The sequence below is a fragment of the Bufo gargarizans genome, chromosome 10 (genome assembly GCF_014858855.1).
Source record: "Bufo gargarizans isolate SCDJY-AF-19 chromosome 10, ASM1485885v1, whole genome shotgun sequence".
NCBI lineage: Eukaryota > Metazoa > Chordata > Amphibia > Anura > Bufonidae > Bufo > Bufo gargarizans.
Genome location: NC_058089.1, coordinates 87,414,753 through 87,439,606, shown reverse-complemented (window position 1 = coordinate 87,439,606; position 24,854 = coordinate 87,414,753). Strand labels below are relative to the sequence as shown.

Genomic DNA, 24,854 nt, shown 5'->3' with positions numbered 1-24,854 from the left:
AACCGCTTTTAAGAATTGGTTGTCGAACGGAACAAACATCTGCTGGCTGGTCAGGAATTACACAACAGGGTTAATGATTTCTAGGTTCCCAAGGTATGATGGGAGGAAACCTCCTGCCTGGACTACTGTCACATATGCACTTTGCTTTCAGGTTTTGAGACCCGGCAGAGGATGTAAAAACCTGACCAAAACAGTTCAGTTCTGATTCCACATCCTTATGCGTCCGTTCCGTTGTGTGAAATCAAAACGGAACAAACCGAATCCGTCACTCAATACATTGAAAGTCAATGGATGACTGATCAGTTTTTTTAGGATCCTAAAAAAAAAACAACGATCCGTCACCATTGATTTACATTGTTTTTTAGTGACCGATCCGGTTTGTTCTGTTTCAATGACCGGACACAAAACAGAATGCTGGCGGAATGGAAGACATCCTGAACCATATCTCTTCCCAGTCAGCGCATGGGGATAAAACGGAACTGTTTTGACCCGGTTTTGAGATCCTCTGCTGGATCTTAATACCAGAATAACTCGGATGTAAAAGTAGGCTTAAAGGGGTTGTCTCATCATGGACAATCGGGGCATATTGCTAGGATATGCTCCCATTGTCTTATTGGTGCGGGTCCCACCGCTGGGACTAGCACCTATATTGAGAATGGAGCCCCGCAAGGTGGTGGCTGGAGGACACTGGTCCGGCCACCAACAAGCCGGCTCCCCATAGAAGTGAATGGGAGCGCACCGCGCATGACCGGCCACTGCTCTTATTCACTTCTATGGGCTCTACGGAAATAGCCGAGGCAGCGCTTAGCTATTTTTACCAGCCCCATAGAGAATGAATGGAGGGCTGCTGCGCATGCGCAGTGCGTCCTCCTTCACTGAACCAATGATTATGTAGGAGGCGTGTCTCAGACCACCAGAGATTCTCTGTAGTCACAGCTCTGACCTAATGGAGTTTAAATTAAAATGCAGATCCGAGGGAAATACATAGCATATAATTATCACCTATAGATACTGACATCTAATTTTGGAGGTCATGACTGGACAGTCACTGTAATTGTTTATGGAGCTAGGTTGTGAAGGAGGATTCTATTGGTAGAGGGTCCTAACGGTCAGACCCCAACCGATCTGGATGTGGTGTCATGTCCTACTTTTATGTCACTACTGACGATGGATGGTAAATTCCTTTAATAATATAATAACTATAAATCGGTAAAACCATTTGCTGCTGGGTTTCTTTCGTTACTGTGCAGATGTCCTTTATCACCATCATCCTCCCTCCGGTATGGGCCACGTAGTGAGTGTTTCAGGGGTGAGAAATGTAGGTTCACATCTTCAGCAACCTGCTCTGGCAGAGGAACAGACTACTGGAGTTGCCATGTCCGGCATAGGCGGATACGCCCCCATTGACTATAATGGGGCATGACGGGTATCCGGCAGCTTCCCGGCATAAATGCCGGCTTTCGGTTGGACAAGTACCACTGCATGTATTTGTCTGGCTGAAGTATTGGTTATCCAGGCAGTGGGGTCCAGCATTGTACGTCCATATCCGGTTATGCCAGATACAGCTACTCTCATAGTCTGTGCCGGCAGAGAAACAGACTTCTGGAGTGACCGTATCTGGCATAGCCGGATACTGCCTCACAATGCCGGAAACCGATCGACTATAATGGGATCCGGCTACTTTCCAACATATATGCCTGCAGACAAGAATAGGACATGCTCTATCTTGTTTGCGGAGCTGTGGAACAGAAGCACGGATGCGGACAGCACACGGATCGGATGCGGACCCATAAATACGGTTGTGTGAATGCCCTTTAGACTTCACGTTCTGCTGATCGGTGGTGCCTGCATGACCGACAGGATCACTCACTGCTTGGGCATCAGGTGATCGGCAGCACATTTAGATGCAAGATTATCGATAACAAACATTCGCAGGAATGGTCATTTCCGGTAATCTAGATGATTATCGGTTTGTCACTCTAAATCCACCTTTACCCTTCTTGCTAAACTTCGGTGCATAGGAAATGATTACATCTAATTTGCACACAATGAACCGTTACGCTTAGTCTGTCTCCTCACTTTCTATTGTAATGAATACATTTGCTGGCTGCAGACAGAAAAGTCGTCACTACAGGCGGTACGCTGCTTCCATTACAGACAACGGTATAATTAGAAACTCACGGTAGTACCTGGAATAGAAATATAACTAATAATAATTAAACCTTGAGCATGTCCGTAAAAATGAAGAATGGCTTGTTTTGTAGCATTTATGGAGACTTCTAGCTGCGTTTTTCTGGATCCATTTATCTGACCAAGACTCCGCATCCACATGAATGAAAGCCCAATGTCTGATGATCACCTGTGGTTCTTCCTATGTCTTTGCAGGTTAAGACGTGGCAACATTCTGGATCTCAGCTGACCTCCAAGAATCTCCCTGCCCTGAGCCAATGCTGGATCTGGAGGTTGTACCAGAGAGATCCCTGGGCAACCAGCAATGGGAATTTACCTTAGGTAGGATTTATTTATATGCATAAGCATTTAGAAATGGAGACTATGTTGACCAGGATCTGATGACAGGTGGGTTAAGCCTAGCTGTGTTCACATGTTGCAGTCACATCGAGGCAATAAGCATGATATGACAGCAGCAAGTGACTACACCTTCAGGTTCACCAAGTCCAGGTAAGTTTGTTATATAATCAAACTGATTATGAATGTTCAGCTTGGACAAATGTGCATTTTTTTTCAGTATAGCAGGAAGATGAGGCTTGACTTCCAAAAACTTCTAGTGCCGCTGATCACAAAGGAAATAATAGAACAGTTAAAAAGGTTTTCCAAGTATTTTTATTTATTGATGACCTATCCTCAGCATAGGTCATCAGTATCTGATCAGTGGGGTCCGACATCCAGGACCTTCGCCGATCAGCTGATTGAGAAGGCAGTGGCGCTCGGAGGTAAGGCTACTTTCACACTGGCGTTTCAGCGTCCGCCTGTGAGATCCGTTTCAAGGCTCTCACAAGCGGCCCCAAACGGATCAGTTTAGCCCCAATGCATTCTGAATGGATGCGGATCCATTCAGAATGCATCAGTTTGGCTCCGTTCCACCTCCATTCCGCTCTGGAGGCGGACACCAAATTGCTGCTTGCAGCGTTTTGGTGTCCGCCTGGCCGTGCGGAGCCGAACGGATCCGTCCTGACTTACAATGTTAGTCAATGGGAACGGATCCGTTTACATTGACACAATATTGGTGCAATTGTAAACGGATCCGTTCCCCATTGACTTTCAATGTAAAGTCAGGAGTCCCTATTAATATACCATCGGATCAGAGTTTTCTCCAATCCGATGGTATATTTTAACTTGAAGCGTCCCCATGACAATGGGAACGCCTCTATGTTAGAATATACCATCGGATTTGAGTTAGATCGTGAAAACTCAGATCCGACAGTATATTCTAACACAGAGGCGTTCCCATAGTGATGGGGACGCTTCAAGTTAGAATATACTAAGAACTGTGTACATAACTGCCCCCTGCTGCCTGGCACCACCCGATCTCTTACAGGGGGCTGTGATCCGCACCTGAGGGGTTAATGGTGCGGATCTCAGCCCTGATCGGGTGCTGCCAGGCAGCAGGGGCCAGACCCCCCCTCCCTCCCCAATATTAAAAGCAATGGTGGCCAGTGCGGCCGGCCCCCTCCCTCCCTCGCTAGTATTAAAAGCATTGGTGGCCAGTGCGGGCCTTCCCCTCCCTCCCCAGTATTAAAATTTGTGGCAGTGGCCACAGGCTAACAACCCCCCCCCCCCCCCCCCTTCCCATCGTTGGTGGCAGCAGAGCGGCATTTCCGATCGGAGTCCCAGTTTAATCGCTGGGGCTCCGATCGGTTACCATGGCAGCCAGGACGTTACTGCAGTCCTGGCTGCCATGGTTACTTAGCTTATACTTACATTCGCTGTCTGCTCGGCGGCCGGCACTCCTCCTACTGGTAAGTGACAGGTCTGTGCGATGCGCCGCATCCACAGCCCCTATCTTTTAGGCTCCATTCACACGTCCGTGGTGTTGCGGACCCGCAACACACCCGCCCGGCACCCCTATAGAAATGCCTATTCTGGTCCGCAGCTGCAGACCAGAATAGGACATGTTCTATCTTTTTCTTTGCGGAGCTGCGGACCCGAAGACTCCGCAAATGTGTGCTGTCCGCATCCATTCCATCCCTATAGAGAATAAATGGGTTCGCACCCGTTCCGAAAAATTGCGGAACGGATGCAGACCCATTTGCGGACATGTGAATGGAGCCTTACTGTAAGTGATGGCTGGATGTGTCTCCTGGTTGGATAGTACACCAGTAACTCACAGCAGAGGGGAGGCGCTGTGGAGCTGCTAATGTACTGAGCCTGAAGGACTGCAGGCCTGCCCCGGTGCACTTGTGGGAGCAGAGCCAGCAGCATTCAGAGTTTGCTCTTACAGCAGTCTATTGATTAAAAGCAGAATCGGGCTACTTTTACACTAGCGCCTGCAGTGCTTTGCCGTCCGCCTGATGAAGCGGAGCCAAACGGACGGGGACGGATCCGTTTTCTCTGACACAATCATGGCTATAGAAGACCTAAAACAACCAGATCCATTCATGACAGATGCATGCGGTTGTATTATTGTAAAACAGAAGCGTTTTTGCAGATCCATGACAGATCCGCAAAAAACGCTAGTGTTAAAGTAGCCTCAGACGTGTGTATTACTTCCTGTCTATATCTGTAAGCCGTTTTGTTCAGCAAAGCTGCTGACAGACTTCCTTTTAAGTAGTTGCCTGGGTTAGAAAACACATTTTCATACTCCCTGTTAGGAAATTCAGAGTTAGCAGAGGATGATCATCAATTCTTAGATACAAAGAGTATATCTCACCATGGAGGACCTGTCCTCTCCTTCATTTCACAGAGTTACCTGCGCACTGTGTAATAATTACCTCTTTCCCGATGCTGGAGCTGCAGCAGGGAAACACTTCCACGTTTTCCCCACGGATCACAGCTGATTACTGCTGGTGTCGTAGAGGACACTTTGTCGTATGTTTAGTGTCCTAGGTCCTCTATAACATGTAGGGACTGACAGAACCCTTTAAAACTGTATAAATATTCACCTTCCCTCCATTTCCCTGCTGCATCTCTTCTTACCTGCCCCTTTAGGGCTGTATTACACCAGCAGATTGTCTGCCCGAACGAGCTTGTTCACCGGGTAATCCAGATTTTTTTTAGCATGCTTAAAAATCATTGTTTTCTGGCGATAGATTGTGCTGTCTAATCATGCTCTGCTGCCGGCAAACAACTAGTCAGTATGGGAACGAGCAATGGCATTAGCGATCACTTCTCCCGATACTGTGGAAGAGCTCACTGCATGTAATAGCAGCGGTCTCCTCCACTGAAGAGCAGGCGATACCTGGAAGGAACGCTTCCCCTCTCGATAACCGTCTGCCTGATCTTTTAATGTAATACAGCCCTTAGAATGGCGAATGGCTGCTCTTCGAGACTAGGCATCAGCACAGTCTATGACAACCGCTTACTCGTACATTGCTACTGAAGGGTTACAGTGGTCTGAATACTGCTAGGATTGTGGTGGTGGCTAATAGCCCATCTAGACGGGGTGATGGTCAGGACAGTTATTGGGAACAAACAAGTGTACAAATAGGCAGCATTGGTGCCTTCGAGTGCTGGGGTCCTGGGTTCAAATCTGACCAAGGACAACATCTGCATGGAGTTTGTATGTTCTCCCCGTGTTTGCGTGGGGTTCGTCTGGGTATTCAGGTTTCCTCCTACACTCCAAAGACATAGTAATAGGGAATTTAGACTGTGGAGACAGCAAACAATGATGATGTCTGTGAATATGTCAGCGCTATATAAGTGAGTAAAATATTAATAACAAACCGCAAATTTCATATCTTTCATGCAGCATCTAAGATAGGGACCCGCAGTCCCTTGGTGTGTGGATTTAAACCATGCAAACACTGGCAGAACTTACAAACTCCATGCAGAAGTTGTCCTTGGTCTGATTAAAACCTAGGACCAGTGCTAACCACTGAGCCACCATGCTAACCATGGTAACAATCAGGAATCTCTTTTTCTCTTAAAATCCTGCCTTATGTACCATAGTAGCATGCATTTCTGTGGTTCATCTTTGTGCTTTGCATGAAGTGTAGACTATAACAGTGTGGAAAGCAAAAGACATTCACCGTATATGTCTTACATGGCAAGGCATACATGACACATAAGAAATATGGGTTATATATTATTTTATCAGGAACATCCTGATCATGTTTTGTTTCTGAATGTTTTGGGCACATGCCGTCACCTGATTTATAAGGACTCTGGACTCCCATTTCCTGTGTCATTGTGACACCACAAACATCCTGGGATGACTCATTTTGGAAGCGGCCACCGTCAAACTTTTATCTTATTTTTTTACTTCACCATTGTAGAGAAAGTTTTCAGCACCTAAGGAATTCCACCTGGTAATAATGCGTTATCTTTGCCTTCTCCCTTTTGATTACCAGTGCATATATATATATATATATATATACCGTATATACTCGAGTATAAGCCGACCCGAATATAAGCCGAGGCCCCTAATTTTTACCCCCAAAAAATGGGAAAAATTATTGACTCGAGTATAAGACTAGGGTGGGAAATGCAGCAGCTACTGGTAAATTTCAAAAATAAAAATAGATACCGTACCAATAAAATGACATTAATTGAGGCATCAGTAGGTTAAAGGTTTTTGAATATTTATTTCAAAGAAAAACAATATGGTATCAACAATAACTTTAACAGTACAAAAACCAACTAAAGCGAATATAAGATTTTTGTGAAAATACCAGTTCATGCGAATTTTTATGCGAAAATTTGAATGCGATTTTTATTTTTTATTTTTATTTTTTTTCTTTTGCGAATTTTCGCAATCAAGACCTAGACTCGAGTATAAGGCTGCTTTCACACTAGCGTTCGCTGGTCCGTTCGTGAGCTCCGTTTGAAGGGGCTCACGAGCGGACCCGAACGCAGCCGTCCAGCCCTGATGCAGTCTGAATGGAGCGGATCCGCTCAGACTGCATCAGTCTGGCGGCGTTCAGCCTCCGCTCCGCTCGCCTCCGCACGGACAGGCGGACAGCTGAACGCTGCTTGCAGCTTTCGGGTGTCCGCCTGGCCGTGCGGAGGCGTGCGGATCCGCCCAGACTTACAATGTAAGTCAATGGGGACGGATCCGTTTGAAGATGTCACCCTGTGGCTCAATCTTCAGGCGGATCCGTCCCCCATTGACTTTACATTGAAAGTCTGGACGGATCCGTCCGAGGCTATTTTCACACTTAGCTTTTTTTAGCTAATATAATGCAGACGGATCCGTTCTGAACGGAGCCTCCGTCTGCATTATTATGAGCGGATCCGTTCAGAACGGATCCGCCCGAACGCTAGTGTGAAAGTAGCCTAAGACGAGGGGGCTTTTTGAGCACAAAAATATGTGCCAAAAAACTCGTCTTATACTCGAGTATATACGGTGTGTGTGTGTGTGTGTATATATATATATATATATATATATTTATAAATTGTTCCCCATCATTCTGCACTCAGTGAAAACAGAATGTTCGAAATCTTTGCTAATTTATTGAAAAGGAAAACCTAAAATCTTGCCTTGACATAAGTATTCACACCCTTTGCTCAGGACTTAGTTGAAGCCCCTGTGGCAGCGATTACAGCCTCCAGTCTTCTTGGGTTTGATGCCACAAGGTTTGCACACCTGGATTTGGGAATTTTGTGCCGTTCTTCTCTGCAGAGCCTCTCAAGCTCTGTCAGGTTGGATGGGGACTGTCGGTGGACAACCATTTTCAGATCTCTCCAGAGATGTTCGATTGGGGTCAGGGCTCTGGACCATTGAAGGGCATTCAGAGTTGTTTCTAAGCCACTCCTGCATTGTCTTGACTGTGTGATTAGTGTCATTGTCTTGTTAGAAGGTAAACCTTCGACCCAGTCTGCGGTCCACAGGTTTACATTAAGAATATCTCTGTGCTTTGCGCCATTCAGCTTTCCCTCAACCCTGACCAGTCTCCCTGCCTCAGCCACTTAAAAACACTCCCACAGCATAATGCTACCACCACCATGCTTTACTGTAGGGGTGGTATTGGGCAGATGATGAGCAGTGACTGGTTTCCTCTGGCCAAAAAGGTTAATCTTGGTTTCATCAGACCAAAGGATCTTGTTTCTCCCAGTCTGAGAGTTCTTTTAGGTGCCTTTAGGGCAACTTTTATGTGTATTTTACTTAGGATTGGCTTCTTTCTGACCACTCTGCCATAAAGCCCAGATTGGTAGAGGGCTGCAGTGATGGTTGACCTTCTGGAAGTTTCTCCCATCTGCACACAAGGAGCACACCCAGAGTGACCATTGGGTTCTTGGTCTCCAAGAACCCAATGGTTCAGCTGTGAGACCTTGTATAGATAGCTCTGTGTATTTCCAAATCATGTCATCAACTAATTTTGCCACAGGTGGACTCCAGTCAAGGTGAAGAAACATCTCGAAGATGATCAAGAGAAATGCGAGGCCCCAGAGCTAAATTTTAAGTGTCATAGAGTCTATACTAAATCTTTAGTTTTTCCTTTTTAATAAATGAGCAAAGAATTCTAAATTTCTGTTTTTACTTTCTCATCATTGGGAACTGAGTGCAGATTGTGGGGAGAGAACTTGAATTCTTTTGATTTCAGCACAAGGCTGCAACATAGCAAAGTCTGAAAAAAGTGAGAGCCTGAAGACTTTCCTAATGCATTGTGTATATACACTGCCTGTCCAAAAAAGAAGTCCCCACCAAAAAAAAGCCTTTTATTACGATAAGCTTCTGCAATGTCACAAGATTTATTTCCATCCAGTGTTGCATAAATTTTTCACCAAGATCTTGCATTGATGATGGTAAAGTCTGACTGCTGCGCAAAGCCTTCACCAGCACATCCCAGAGATTCTCTATGGGGTTAAGGTCTGAACTCTGTGATGTCCAATCCATGTGTGAAAATGATGTATCATGCTCCCTGAACAACTCTTTAACAATTTGAGCCCAATGAATCCTGGCATTGTCATCTTTGAATATGCCCGTGCCATTTAGGGAAGAACAAATCCATTGATGGAATAATCTGGTCATTCAGTATGTTCAGGTAGTCAGCTGACCTCATTCGTGGAGCACATACTGTTGCTGAACCTAGACCTGACCAACTGCAGCAACCCCAGATCATAGCACTGCCCCCACAGGCTTGTACAGTAGGCACTAGGCATGATGGATGCATCACTTAATCTGCCTCTCCTCTTACCCTGATGCGCCCATCACTCTGGAACAGGGTAAATCTGGACTCATCTGGTCTTCTTCCATTGCTCCAGAGCCCAATCTTTATGCTCCCTAGCAAATTTAAGCCTTTTTTTTTTTTGCCTCATTGATTAGTGGTTTTCTTACGGCTACACAGCTGTTCAGACTCAATCCCTTGAGTTCTCTTCGCATTGTGCCTGTGGAAATGCTCTTACTTTCACTATTAAACATAGCCCTGAGTTCTACTGTTTTTCATCGATTTGATTTCACCAAATGTTTAAGTGATCGCCGATCATGATCAATCAGGATTTTTTCCCCGCCACATTTCTTCCTCGAATACGATGGGTCCCTACTATCCTTCGCAGTTTTTAATAATGCGTTAGACAGTAATTAACCCAATGTTAGTAGTTTCTGTAATCTCCTTAGATGTTTTCTCTGCTTGATGCATGCCAATGATTCTCAAACAGACTAACATCTTTTTCACGACCACGAGATGTGTCTTTCAACATGGACGTTTAAGAAGCAACCCCAGTTGGGGTTAAAAAACGTGTTGCCAGCTAAAAAATAATCGCCCATGCTGTAATTATCCAATAGGAGGCTCATAACTGTTTGCTTAGTTAAATCCAGGTGACGACTTTTTTTTTTTTTTTTTTTTTTTTGATCAGGCAGTGTATATATATATATATTATCCTTTCTGCTAGTCCTTTCACTAGCTAACCATTGCACGTTCAGAGGCACCCTGAAAATACACCTCTTATGAAAAGCTTGCAACCTGCAATAACCCCGTCTTGACAGCACAACGAAATAAGCAGCTTCTGTCCTCACCTGCTGCTCTTTCCTTCTTTTATAGAATGTAAGCCCTCGTAAGGGTAGGGGCTTCCTTCTTCTGTTGTAGGCTGTCTGTGAGCTCTGGTTTATTGCACTTGCTTGTTTTACCAGATTATTCAAGTTTTCCATTTTTTTTGCAAATCCTTGATAGTTAAGCACCCATTATCTGACCATAAAGATAATTTGCATCAGAAATGTTTTCGGGGTTGTCAATCACAAGAATGAGTTGACATAGGACCAGTCTTTTTATGCCACCCACCTTTTATGTTATATGTATGAGAAACTTAACATCTTTGCTTTTATGTCATTTACTTTATCTTAGTAGAAGTGCAGATTTGAGTGGTCTTTAATGTTGACCTAAACCAGGACAGATACTAATATCACCTTTCCTTTATAGGAATGCCCCTGGCTCAGGCAGTAGCAATCCTCCAGAAGCATTGCAGGACCATCCGGAATGTGCAGAACCTGTATAGCGAGCAGGTAGGTTTCTCTGATTTTAAACACGTCAGTCAGCTGCCATTGATAAAAACCTGTTGTTCTTCACCCTGGAGAGGTGGACCCTCTAAGCCACAGTCGATGTGGCACTGGCTGGACTGAAGTGTGGATTCTAAAGAATCTCCCATAACTCCTGAGATGAATTCTGGTTGGATTCTGAGTTCGTGGCCTCCAGAATAGTAAGAGATTATGGCAATAATGTTCATAAAGTAGTTGAGTAGTTAGGAACAGAGTTCAGGATCAGAATCGGGAGTAAAACAACCAATACTAAGCGAACAATTTCCTCAAACCACTCCTCAGGGGAGGAGGGAGAGGTGGATTTCCAGCGTCTGGGGATCACCGCTTTCGCCGCCTGTATCATTTATTTCAATAGAGATTTCTTATAAGCTGGGGCATTCAGAGTGCTATCAAACAGCAAAAAAGGTCTCTGGGGAGTTCTGCATTAGGACCCTGGTGACCTCAGTGACCGTTTTTTGGACAAAGTACCAGAAAGGGCGCAGCACACTACACTGTCACCAGACATGGAGCATTGTGCCCTTCTCCGTAAGACATCTCCAGCAACGATCCGATACTGTCGGGAACCATCGGTGGAGCAGCACCGACACTCTGTACCACCTAGAGACAATTTTATAACTCGTTTCTTGAGCTTTGGTAGAAATCGTGGATTTGTGAGACAACAAGAAACATTTGTTCCATTGAGCAGGGGTATACTGCCTCCCTAAGTCACGTTCCCATGCCTGGCAAAACAGGGGAGGGCACAAGGACCGCCGGTGTATAAGCAGCTTGTAAACAGATGATACAGGACGTAGGACCGCAGAGGGGGAAAGACGCATCTTTTCAAAGTCCGTTAGGTTGCGGGATAAATTATGAGTCTTGGCCAAAGAGGAGTGGAAATTACGAAGCTGTAAAAACTCTATAGAGCCACGAGCGGAGGGGGTCGGAGTGTCCAGTATATGAGATAGGGGCTTCAATGCAGAACCTGAGAGGACATGACAGAACCGGAGAGGGCGGCTCCGCGTGCCCGTAAGGAAGGGTCCAGTCGACCGGGCCGGGGGAAAGTTGGGATGGTCAGTTATCATCAATAAAGGGCCTTTAGGGTTGATTAATGACGCCATTCGGTTTATGGAAGACAGAATCAAAATGGTCTGGTGCGTCGTAAAAGATAGATGTGAATGCGAAGGGCATGGTAGTCTCGCCAACCATGAGAGGGCAGTAATTGAGTCAGGGGCAGAGTCCCGGGCAGTATGAACCCAAGCCTTAGACGTGTCCTTATAAAAACTGGCAGAGCACTCTGAGAAGTGTTGCTGCATGATCGTGCTTTCTCCCAAAGGTTTATGTACCCTTTAAGATATATGCGGATTCTGGTGTGTACGCTTCCTTGAGCATATGGATTTGATTTAACATGCAGCAATCTCCTCCACAGGGGTAGGAGTGATTGCTAATGCATCGCTTGTCCCCTTACAAAATAATTGTTTGCCGGCAGCAGAGTTGATGTAGCACGATCTACTGCCGGCAAAAGACGATTTAGGTGAACGCATCAACAATCCTATTATCTGATGAACAAGCATTTCGCTCATTCTTCAGGTAATCAGCTGCACCTTTACACTGGCAGATTATCGCTACTGAGAGCCCATACAAATGCTCGTTAGTAATAATCTGCCCGAACATCAAGCAGTATAAGGGTGCCTTCATACGTGGCAGAAAATTCTGCGACTAAAAATCTGTTACATTCACCATAATGGGGCTTGCAGAAATCTATGTTCTAGCTACCCCATTCAAATGAATGGAACTGATTTTCAGTTGTGGAATTTTCTGCCACAAAAGTTGCCGTATGTGAAGGCACCTTAAATGGGGTCTAAGACAGGCTGCCTGCTCACTGAAGGATCATACTACATCATCTCATAGAAGTCTGGGGAGGGGGTGGGGAGCAGTGAGCTGCTGAGTGAGACAGAGAGGCGCAGGTATGATTTAATATCTAATAGTAAGTATATGTCACCACAAGTGCTTTATTCACATCTATACTGCTCGGCACTTCTCTGTAATGCCCAGTATGCTGATTCTGAGTGAGTGAGAGAAATGAAGCAGAATCTGCTGTCTCCATGTGTATTCTATGGGCAGACATGTTGAGCATCTAGTCTCCACCAATCAGGTTAGAGACACTTGGAAATTACAGATCAAGCCGCAGAGGGAAAAACTGCTGAAAATGCCAGGTAATATAATGCTCATATGTAGTGCTATCACTCATGTATACACATATGGCCACTTATTCTGAAGAGTCTTTTGAAATAATGGGTAATCTTTAAACAATAGTTTTGTCATATTAGTATATAAGACTGATTAAGTTGCATGAAAATGTTTTGCACAGTTGCTTGTTGTATGTGTCCTTAATTCTGTTTGGTAGTCTGATGGGTTATCCTCTGGATATGGTCCCAATGAGTTCTATGATTGGGGTTGTTTGCTCTCATGAACCTGCTGTATCTTCCAGTGTCCACTGAATCATGACCTCATCCTCAGCCTGACTCAGGACGGGATCAAACTGCTGTTTGATGCTTATAATCAAAGGCTAAAGGTGAGAGACTTGTACGTATCCATTACAGTTTGGTAGAGGCGTCCAGAGTCGGATCACACTGACATCTCAAATGTTTATCTCCTATTTCAGGTGATAGAAGTTTATGATTTGTCAAAAGTAAAATTAAAATACTGGTGAGTAATAATATTTTTTTAATTAGACATTACAAAGTAATAAACTAATCAGAAGTTCAGACATGAGGAGTGAGTGCCCTGCTCCCAAGAGCTTGCAATCTGTGAGGAAGTAGGGGAGGCACAAAAGGCACTGAATAGCTTAGTACATTATGAGCTTCATGTGTCAGCCACCGACCCGTTTATGTAGTGCTTCTGAGGGCATGGTGTCTGTCAGATACTCTTGGATGAAGGGATCAGGTTCTGAGGAATAATGTTGAAGGAGGGCGAGTGGAGAAGTATTAGATCAGTGAATGTGATAGACCACCCTAAAGAGATTTGCTTTTAGGGCACGCTTAAAGGGGTTGACCGAGAATTTAATATTGATAGCCTATCCTTAGGATAGGTCATCAATACCAGATCAGTGGAGGTCCAAGTCCTTGCACTCCTGCTGATCAGCTGTTTAGAGAGGAGGCGTTGCTTACTGCTTACCAAGCACAGTGCCATACATTGTATAGTGGCTGTAGTTTGTATTGCAGCTCAGGCTCATTCACTTGAATGTAACTAAGCTGCGACTAGAATATTTGACCAGTGAACATGATGTCTCTGGCCAAGGAAGAGGTTGAAGTGCTCACTGTAACACAGTGGCCTCTAGCTGATCATTGGGGTGCCGGAACCCCATCGATCTGATATTGATTAATTATCCTTTAACCTCTTTAAAGCTGTGGTGCAGCTCGAGGGAAGTCTTGGAGACGGGAGCGAGAGGTTCAGATTAAGGAGGATGTTATTCTTAGATTGTCCCAGACTACTGGGACCCCCGACGATCAACTGTTGGAAGATGGTGCAGTTCTCCCTGCGCTCTTAAGCCTCATGCACACGTCTGTGGAACATGGACCGTGTGATACCGGCCTGGATTTCTTCCATTAGATAACCAATGACGCGCACGGCGTCATTGGTTGCTATGACCCCGTGCGCTTTCTGCTGCTGCTGCCGCCGCCGCAGTACAGTAATACACTGGTATGATCTTATGCTGGATTAGCAGGATTTCCAGACTATAATTTGCTGATTGAAAGGAAATTACTGTATTTGCTTCTTTGCCCCTTTTATAAACCCCCTCTGTTCACGCATTTGATATTTCTGTATTTCCACTAATTGCGCCTGTTTTTATTGTTCCAGTGGAGTTCACTTCAACTCACAGGCCATAGCTCCCACTATAGAGCAGATAGATCAGTCATTCGGAGCAACACATCCAGGAGGTAAAGACACCTCCTAGCTACTCTATGAGCAGCTTGGAGCCATGAATATAATAGCTTTAGTCTACCTGGGGTAAGACCGAAGTAATCTATGCCTTTGTTTATTGCAGTATACAACTCAGCTGAGCAACTGTTCCACCTCAACTTCCGCGGTTTATCTTTCTCTTTTCAACTGGATTCTTGGACAGAAGCCCCTAAATATGAGGTAAGACATCTGGCATCCTCTTCACCAGTGATGGCCAGTTCGCATTGTTCGCCCGCGAACACATGCAGCAGGCCATCTTTTCTGACAAGTCCGGCAAGGCACAGGTTAGTCCTTACCTGTGCATGTGCGCAAGCCGGTCTGAAATCAAATGCGATCACCGGGAGCAGGCAGTTCCGAGAACAGCCACCAGGGGCCTTCATCGGGCTGTTCTCGGAACTGCCTGCTCCCGCTGACCGCACTTGTTTTCAGACCGGCTCAGGCACAGGTAAGGGCTTACCTGCGCCTCGCCGGACTTGTGAGAAAAGATGGCAGCCCGCATGTGTTCGCGGGCGAACAATGCGAACTGGCCATCACTGCTCTTCACCCATGTATCTATATCATTATTTCTAACACATTAATGGGGTTGTCCATTAGATAACATTGGATCCCCTATCCACAGGATATGTGATAGCATGTCTGATTGGCGGACGAGTTTCCTGTTTGAATGTAGAAGCGGACATACATGTGTGCTACCACTTTATTCATCTCTTCCCTTGTACTTTGCTATTTCTTCCAGACGCATAGAGATGAATGGAGTGGCAGCTTGCATGCTTGTCTGCCGCTTCATTTAAAGGGAGGAACACAGGCCCCTATTCTAGTGACTGCAGTGGCCACAGTGGTCAGACCCCTGCCATTCAGACACTGTGGATATGGGATACTTTAATGGGACAACCCCTTAAAAATGCCTCCCCCTACGCCCGAGTCTCTTGCACAGGTTGTACTTCACTTGCTCCCTGGCACCCGCGTTGTTTCTGACACCTGCACAGCCGCCGCTGCATGTCACCCGCAATGCTATGGAGGCTCATCCCTGTCGTGGCCTGTTTTTGGCTTCCTCCCCTCCCTCTGATACCGGATGTTTTCATCAGCGCAACGGAGAGATGGAGCGGGTGCCGGGGAGCAAGTAAGTACAACCTGTGCGAGAGGCCCGGGCGTATGGGTCGGCATTTTTATGGGTTGGATATCCCCTTTATATATGATATTTGACTATAAGAGCAAGAACTAACTTAGATTGTGAGCCCCATTGGGGACAGCTTGATGCTAATGTCTGTTAAGCGCTGCCGAATATAGCAGCTCTATATAAGTGCGATAAATAATATTCATGTAGTATGACACCATGTGTTTATTTGGTGATTGTATTCAATGATAATAAAGGCTTATTATTTTCTTTGCTTTAAAGCCTAATTTTGCCCATGGGTTGGCATCGATTCAGATACCACATGGAGCCATGGTGAAGCGTATGTACATCTACAGCGGTAACAGCCTCCAAGATACAAAGTGAGAAAGTGGTTTGAACTTTTACAGCCTTTCTTCTTTGTTTCACCTGATGTTTTGACATGTTACATCCTGGTTTTCTGTCCTGGTAGAGCTCCTCCTATGCCTCTGAGCTGCTATCTGGGCAACGTGTATGCAGAAAGTGTTGACGTTTTGCGTGATGCATCTGGACCTTTAGGACTGAGACTCCGTCTCATCAGCACAGGTATTTCAGGTTGTATGGACTTCTGTTGTATATACAGGCACCTCAAAAAAATCTTTATATACGTTATTTTAAAGAAAAACTCAAACTTCCATTGTGGTCTAGCACAGGGGCATCTATCTTTACTCCTGTTCCGGTATACAGTTTATAGTAGTGTTTGCGCGACAGCTGACTAGCAGTGATCCCATAGAAATGAATAGGCTCACCATGCCTGTCGCAAGAAATCCAGCAGTGTTTGATTTCTTGTGACTTGATCGGCGAACTCATTCATTTCTATGGGATCACCTCTTGTGCAGCTAGTGTTGCTGTGTAGCCGTACCCTAATGCCTCATGCACACGACCATATTTTTCACTGATCCATTTTTCATACTTTAAATGATAGAACATGTCCTATTCTTGTCAATATTGCAAACAAGAATAGCCCTTTCTATCGATGGGAGTGGCACAAGTATGGAATGCAGTTGGAAGGTATCCGTATTTTGCGTGAGGCCTTAGTCATACACTTATTAGACTTTCACCATAAGCTGGTTTCGCACACAGTAATTTTGGCATTTTTACCAGTGTTTTACCGCCTCCAGATGTTAGCTGTAGGGCTATGGGAATTTATTAAAATGCAGTAACATGCATTTAACATTTTTTTTATTTTACTTTTTGGGTCTATTTTTTCAGTGTTTTTTTTTTTTTATCTTGCAAAATGGTCTGGCTTTTGGTGTTTTGCCCAAAAAAAAATCACAAAATCTACCATAAAAGCATATGTGAATTCAAAGAAAATGGTGGAATTTTTTTCTGGCATTTTTTGGACTAATAGACATCCTAACGATAGGATTTTACCCAATACTGACCATTAGGTAATGGGGCCAATAACAATTCTGTTAAAGGGGTTATCCAAGTTATTTTTTTGTTCTTTCTATGTTCCTAACTAAGCAAATGTAACAGCTTTCCAATTCACTCACTTTATCTCCAGTGGCTGGTTTCTCAGATTTCACAGGGGGTCACATGACCTGTGATGTCAGCTTCTCTCTCTCTCTCTCTCTCTCTCAAGATTCTTAACCCCTTAAGCTGCACATAATGACTACCTGCAGCAGTGACAATTCTGGGCACAGGATCTGACAGACTAGAGAGAGCATTGCACAAGAAGGTAGGGGGAAGATCCTCTGTGTATTAGCAGTGTCATTATACAGGTGGAATTGTAATTCTACACATACAACATGTTGCTGAGTCTCCCAGCAGGCAGACATGTCACTCAGGGCAGCTCTTGTATTCACTCCCTTAGCAGAGCAGGGGGGAGGGGCAGAGGTTGTTTTGGGGGAGGGGCAGAGGTTGTTTTTATTGCATGTAAACAAAGGGCCAAAAAAGAACCAGGGAAATGAGGAAATATATATATATATTGCTGCCCATCAGATTTTCAGTGCTATATTTTGTTTTTCATAACTCGGACAACCCCTTTAACAGTCCTCCATTGCTCTCACTCTGATCTGTGCTTTGACCACATGATATCTGCACTTCATAATTTAGGGTACAGCTACATGGTGACGAGTTGCGCAACACAAAAATATGTGTGATATGTCGTGTGAAGCCAAGTCACAGCCATATCACAGGTAAGTCACGTGTTTCATTGAAGTCAATGGAGTAAAAGTCGCGCGTAAAATGCAACACAAAATCCAGTAGTGTTGGATTTTATGTGACGCGTCATGCTGTGACACCATTGACATACATTATATTAAATACCGCGCGACATGTTGCTATGGAGTGGCACCATAATGTTTACATGGAAAGACAAAAATACATATTTTTTAACATCTCAATAATTTGTACATTATCATAGAAATTTTATCAAATTGGACAGCGTAATATGTTAAAGGGGTTCTGCAGTTTGTTTAAACTGATGATCTCTCCTCTGGATGGATCATCAGCATAAACAGTGAGAAGGCCGCGGCACTGCTGGAGCGCCGCTGCCTTCTCAAACAGCTTATTGGCAGCGGTCTCGGGTGTCGGACCCCCGCCGATCTGATGCTGATGATCTAGCCAGAGGATAGACCATCCGTTTAAACAAACTGCAGAACCCCTTTATTATTGGTGTCAGGGGCTATAAACATATATCATAGCTTTAAAAAGGTCTGACCTAATGGCTTTTAAAGGGTCTTTAAAGTGTTATTCCCATCTTGTAAAATGGTGGCAGTTTCGCTAGGATGAGCCATTACTTTATGGGACCCCTCATGATCCTGAAAATGAAGAGACCATAGCACTGATTCAGTACTTTATTGGTTTCCCTTGCACAACCTTGTGGCCAGGCCGCTGTAGTGCAGAGAAAGGCCAGACCAAAAATCTAACCCCTACCAGTCATAGTGTTGCATATCTTAGCGATTTGCTGTCACTTTTTGAGATGGGAATAACCCTTACATGAGAACATTTTGCTGACACGAAGTCTACTCTTTTTCTCTTGTTTTCATAGGTTGTGGTCCGGGAGTGATGGCTGAAGCAAAGACGCGGACATCTGAGCGCTGTGTATATTTTGGAGATTCCAGTCAAGATGTCTTGAGCACACTTGGTGCACCACACAAAGTCTTCTACAAGTCTGAGGATAAAGTAAGTAGGAAAAACATGGACACATGTAATAAACCTTCTACTTAGCCCGACTCTTGCATGGTGAAATTACTTGTGGCTAATTATGTATATGATGACATTGGCCAAGCTTCACCACTGTGTTTATATGGTAATCTTTTACTCTTTTTGACAAATAGATAGTAAGGGTAAAGCCCCTACAATTGCATGACACTTAAGAGTGGAGTCAAACCTGGTGCCCACTGCATGACCATGCCGTGGTGTGGCCAATGGTTTGCAAATGAATTAAGTGTTAACTGACTGGTGATTGTTAATGGACAGTATAACAGTCTCCAACCAATTAGTACTCAGTACATTTGCAAATCACTCCAACTCGTGGCTTTTGGCTGCACCATTGTCACGGCCTGAACATGCGGAACCCCATCCGCCCTCGGTGTTGTATTGCCTTGTGACCTACTAACATTATTGATTCATTTTAATTGGATCTACTGGTGTTGTCTGCAAGGTATTTAAAGGGAACCTGTCATGTTGAACATAGTGTTTAAGCTGCAGGCAGCATGTTACAGAGCAGGAGGAGCTGAGCAGTAAAGCTTGTATTTCATTCATTTAAATGCTCTTTATGGGCTTTGAAGTCCAGGAGTCAGCCCTATCAATGATTGACAGCTACTTGTATCTCTATATGAACAGTTATTGAGAGATGGTCCTATCTGTGATTGACAGCTGTCTCCTTGACTTTCAAAGCCCAGAATGAACAAAAATTTCAATGGAAAAATAAAAGTTTTACTGAATCTTTTCCCACAAAAATGTTATATCAATCTGCTAAGCTTCTACTGCTCTATAACACGCTGCCTGCCGCTCAGACACCATGTTGAACTTGACAGGTTCCCTTTAAATTAACTAGACCATTCACTTTCTGAACCTTCAGGTTGCCCACGTCGTGTTGCAATGCTTCCATACGGGCCACATTGGGCTCTAATTAAACTAATGAAGGCTGCACTGTTTAGTCGGTCTGCATTGATAACGGCTGCCCAGTATAGAAGGTAACGCGTGGCCATTAACGGTGCAGATTGCCTAAACAGTGCAGTCTATATTAGTTTAATTAGAGAGAGCTGCAGGCCATACCACCATGCGGTACTGGCCCACAGCATAGTCTGGTTCTTTACAAACTGCACAGCCGTTACGACAATCAGTAAGCACTTTATTTAATAAGCATACCGCCTGCATTTGGCTGCATGTGGGGCAGTGCTTTTAGTATAATCCCCAGCGTCTGTGTCTTGGTTTTCTTGAGTGAAGGATCTGTAGGAACCAGTGTGATCAGGGATTGTGATTCAGAAAAACAGCTTCTTGTTAATGATACATTTATTTAGGCTGACTAAGGATGGAGCAGGTATGATAAAACATATCTCATTAATATTATGTTAATTGCAGATTTCATACCTGCCCTGACCGCTTGTAAAATTCTTCGCGTGTTGCAGTAATTCTGAATAAGTGCTGTGAATTTTTGGGCAGGTTAATTAGTTCTCATTCCATCATATGAAAAATGATTCTTCAGCTGCCAACTCAGAAACTGGTTCTGATAGAACTACAGCTGGAAGCTATACTGGGCACTGGGTGTCATAGAGTTATTAACCCCTTAGTGACCACTAATACGCCTTTTTTACTGACGTAAACAAAGGGGGTTTTAGCTAAACAGCTTGCTTTAATCAATCATTACATGTGGGACTTTAGTGAGAATTACTATCTCCTGATTTACTATGGTACACCCAAAAGGTTAATAGGAGCAATAGGACATAGCGAGACTCTTAAGTGACCTTCGACCAACTCTGAAAATCCTCTGTGGTAGCACTGTACAGCAGTCCAGCCCCTGAGGAACCTAAATCAATGTTTCTGGCGGCCCAGGTTATGATAGTGTGTGGGATCTGCAACCTCCCGCAGTTCATCCATGGTCAAACTGCGGCTCTCAGCATGTACACTTTGCTTGTCTTTTTGCAGAACTCCTGACGAAACAAATGAAGCAAGTTATATAACAGCTGGCGTGCTGGAGGCTGCTGACCCCTGGTCTAGACTATTTACAAGTGTTAGTGGTTTAATGTCCCTAACTTTTAAATTTTTTGGGCAACCAAAATAATTTTTGCTTGTTTTTTTTGTTGACCAATTTTATTTCCTAGTTTTATTAAAGACACCGGGGGTGGGTGATTTACTAAGACTGGCTTTTTACGCCCTGCACTGCCCCTGGCTGGAATATATTTTCGCCAATATTTAAACTTTCCAGGCGTAAATATTAGTAAATTTGCAGGGCCCTGGTCCTGGCTTTGACAGGTCCCTGCTCTACCGCTATCCCAATGAACTGCTGAACACAGAAATATTGAAGCAAAGCTGGTTAAAAAGACCCAATGTGTGCAAAAAGTTTAAAAAACATTTTTTTTTTATTATTTATAGTTCTTTCTGATCTGTATCATTAGGGGATACAGGCTTGACCATGGGTATAGCTGTTGCCCCTAGGAGGTGGACACTAAGCACAAAGTGTAAGCTCCTCCCCCTTAGCTATACCCTTCCTACTGGGACTAAGCTAAATCAGTTTTAGCTCAGTGTCTGTAGGAGGCAGTCCTCCCTGCGTTGCAGGTCTGCTGGTTTTTGTTCTTTTTTTTTTTTCCTTTTTTTCTAGCGGGAGTTTTAGGCAGTCCTAAAAACTGCCTGTACTAACACCTAGGAGACGAGAGACCAGGGGGTCCCCCATGACCCCTGCTCCTTTCCGTTCTCCAGAAGCAAAGGATGACCACAGGTTACAGCCTCTGTTTCCCGCCAGCGTTCGGATTACCACGGCCGTCCACCGCAAGTCCCCTCTGTTCCGGTGTAGTGTCCCTCCCCAAGGGGGGGGCTGCACACCGAAGGTGGTGGTCCGGCTGGAGCTAGGGGGGCAGAAGACGCCGGACAGGTGAAAAAAAAAAGGAAAAATTGGCTCCAAAGTGCTTCCCTCCTTCCAGTACCCTCCCCTCCCCAAGTTACCTGGTCACCACAAGGCTGGGCCCCTCCAGGAGGTTGCTGCTGGGGGGGGGGAGGGAGGGGGGGCCGAAGGACGTGATGTCAGGCGTTTTCCAGCTCTTTAATATTGGTGTTTCGGGGCTGTCTGCCCACCCAGGGACACCAAATTGTTATCGCAATTCATGCGAGTCTCTTCTTTGTGTGGTGCCAAATCAATTAGAAGTATAAGTATGAGCGCACCATACTGCTTTTATAATGAGACCAGACACACAAGTTGGTTTCATGAAAGCATCTTCTCATATCCCTGAGCAACACATTTATTCAAGTTACATTCACTTAAATAGCAGACATGACATCACAAAAGGAGTGTTCCTTAAGAAAAGACTATTGGCTCTTTGACAAAATGGGTGTAGTTTGCCAACTTTATCCTTGAGTTTCATTTTTACATTCAACATGGCAACCAGGGGCGTAGCTAGAAATGACTGGGCCCCATAGCAAAAAAAATTATGGGCCCCCCTCCCGGATCTCCCACCCCCACATACCTCTCAGACTTCCCACCCAATCCAGAGCTCCCACCCAAACACTCCTCCAGTACCTCCCACCCCAACATCACCACACCCCTCCAAGACCTCCCACACCCATCCTAAATCTCCCACCGCCAGTCCCCAAATATAATGGTCCAGACATCCTGCTCCCCCCACAATTTAATCGTTTAGATCTTGGAGATCCTGCAGCTCCCCCCTCAATAAATTTGTCCAGACCTCCAGGGTCCTGCTCCCCCTTAAATACAGGGAGTGCAGAATTATTAGGCAAGTTGTATTTTTGAGGATTAATTTTATTATTGAACAACAACCATGTTCTCCATGAACCCAAAAAACTCATTAATATCAAAGCTGAATATTTTTGGAAGTAGTTTTTAGTTTGTTTTTAGTTTTAGCTATTTTAGGGGGATATCTGTGTGTGCAGGTGACTATTACTGTGCATAATTATTAGGCAACTTAACAAAAAACAAATATATACCCATTTCAATTATTTATTTTTACCAGTGAAACCAATATAACATCTCAACATTCACAAATATACATTTCTGACATTCAAAAACAAAACAAATCAGTGACCAATATAGCCACCTTTCTTTGCAAGGACACTCAAAAGCCTGCCATCCATGGATTCTGTCAGTGTTTTGATCTGTTCACCATCAACATTGCGTGCAGCAGCAACCGCAGCCTCCCAGACACTGTTCAGAGAGGTGTACTGTTTTCCCTCCTTGTAAATCTCACATTTGATGATGGACCACAGGTTCTCAATGGGGTTCAGATCAGGTGAACAAGGAGGCCATGTCATTAGATTTTCTTCTTTTATACCCTTTCTTGCCAGCCACGCTGTGGAGTACTTGGACGCGTGTGATGGAGCATTGTCCTGCATGAAAATCATGTTTTTCTTACCTTGCAGACTTCTTCCTGTACCACTGCTTGAAGAAGGTGTCTTCCAGAAACTGGCAGTAGGACTGGGAGTTGAGCTTGACTCCATCCTCAACCCGAAAAGGCCCCACAAGCTCATCTTTGATGATACCAGCCCAAACCAGTACTCCACCTCCACCTTGCTGGCGTCTGAGTCGGACTGGAGCTCTCTGCCCTTTACCAATCCAGCCACGGGCCCATCCATCTGGCCCATCAAGACTCACTCTCATTTCATCAGTCCATAAAACCTTAGAAAAATCAGTCTTGAGATATTTCTTGGCCCAGTCTTGACGTTTCAGCTTGTGTGTCTTGTTCAGTGGTGGTTGTCTTTCAGCCTTTCTTACCTTGGCCATGTCTCTGAGTATTGCACACCTTGTGCTTTTGGGCACTCCAGTGATGTTGCAGCTCTGAAATATGGCCAAACTGGTGGCAAGTGGCATCTTGGCAGCTGCACGCTTGACTTTTCTCAGTTCATGGGCAGTTATTTTGCGCCTTGGTTTTTCCACACGCTTCTTGCGACCCTGTTGACTATTTTGAATGAAACGCTTGATTGTTCGATGATCACGCTTCAGAAGCTTTGCAATTTTAAGAGTGCTGCATCCCTCTGCAAGATATCTCACTATTTTTGACTTTTCTGAGCCTGTCAAGTCCTTCTTTTGACCCATTTTGCCAAAGGAAAGGAAGTTGCCTAATAATTATGCACAGCTGATATAGGGTGTTGATGTCATTAGACCACACCCCTTCTCATTACAGAGATGCACATCACCTAATATGCTTAATTGGTAGTAGGCTTTCGAGCCTATACAGCTTGGAGTAAGACAACATGCATAAAGAGGATGATGTGGTCAAAATACTCATTTGCCTAATAATTCTGCACTCCCTGTATACAGCTTGGAGTAAGACAACATGCATAAAGAGGATGATGTGGTCAAAATACTCATTTGCCTAATAATTCTGCACTCCCTGTATAATGGTCCAGACCTCCAGGGTCCTGCTCCACCTCCTCCCCAGATATAATAATCGTGTCGTGTTCCCCCCCTATATAATGGTCCAGACCATACCTCCAGGTCCTGCTCCCCCCTTCTCCTTAAATGTACTGGTCCAGACCTCCAGGGTCCTGCTCCCCCCTTCTCCTTAAATGTACTGGCCAGACCTCCAGGGTCCTGCTCCCCCCTCCTCCCTAGATATAATGGTCCAGGACTCCAGAGTAACTGTTACCAGTCCCAGAGTCAGCCAGCCCTCACCTCACAGCCACTTGAACGTCTGCGCGCCCACACTCCAGCAGCACGCAGCTTCACTGTACGCTCCGCCTCTTCCACTTCCGGCCAGTAGGACTGCTGCCCAGACTAGGAGCGGAACCACTCCCTCTCCTCACTGCAGGTAGGCCTCTCTACCTCCAGCCGCCCCCTATCGCACTGGCCACAGCCTGCAGGCCCTGCAGATAGCGCTTTCTCTGTCTGTCCTGGAGGGGCCTGCGACCCCTGTAGCTATACCACATGAATAAAAAATAAAATAAAATAATCCTCAGCAGGCAGCCCGGGCCCCCAGTAGTGTAGGGCCCCATAGCCAT

At 44.9% G+C, this 24,854-nt stretch overlaps 1 protein-coding gene across 4 annotated transcripts in view; it reads left to right on the top strand.

Moving 5' to 3' along the window:
• The window catches only part of PHAF1 (phagosome assembly factor 1), an 81,556-nt gene that overhangs the window by 13,254 nt on the left and 43,448 nt on the right, over nt 1-24,854 (top strand). For 3 of the 4 annotated variants that reach the window (XM_044270959.1, XM_044270956.1, XM_044270957.1), the window contains exons 2-10: nt 2,386-2,511; nt 10,533-10,615; nt 13,116-13,199; nt 13,290-13,333; nt 14,486-14,565; nt 14,673-14,767; nt 15,984-16,081; nt 16,171-16,283; nt 18,733-18,866. In XM_044270959.1, the coding sequence (XP_044126894.1) occupies nt 2,448-2,511; nt 10,533-10,615; nt 13,116-13,199; nt 13,290-13,333; nt 14,486-14,565; nt 14,673-14,767; nt 15,984-16,081; nt 16,171-16,283; nt 18,733-18,866 (795 nt within the window). In that variant the 5' untranslated portion in view covers nt 2,386-2,447. Of the gene's footprint in view, nt 1-2,114; nt 2,138-2,385; nt 2,512-10,532; nt 10,616-13,115; nt 13,200-13,289; nt 13,334-14,485; nt 14,566-14,672; nt 14,768-15,983; nt 16,082-16,170; nt 16,284-18,732; nt 18,867-24,854 lie in introns of those variants that run through there. The other variant, XM_044270960.1, reaches the window with a different exon arrangement.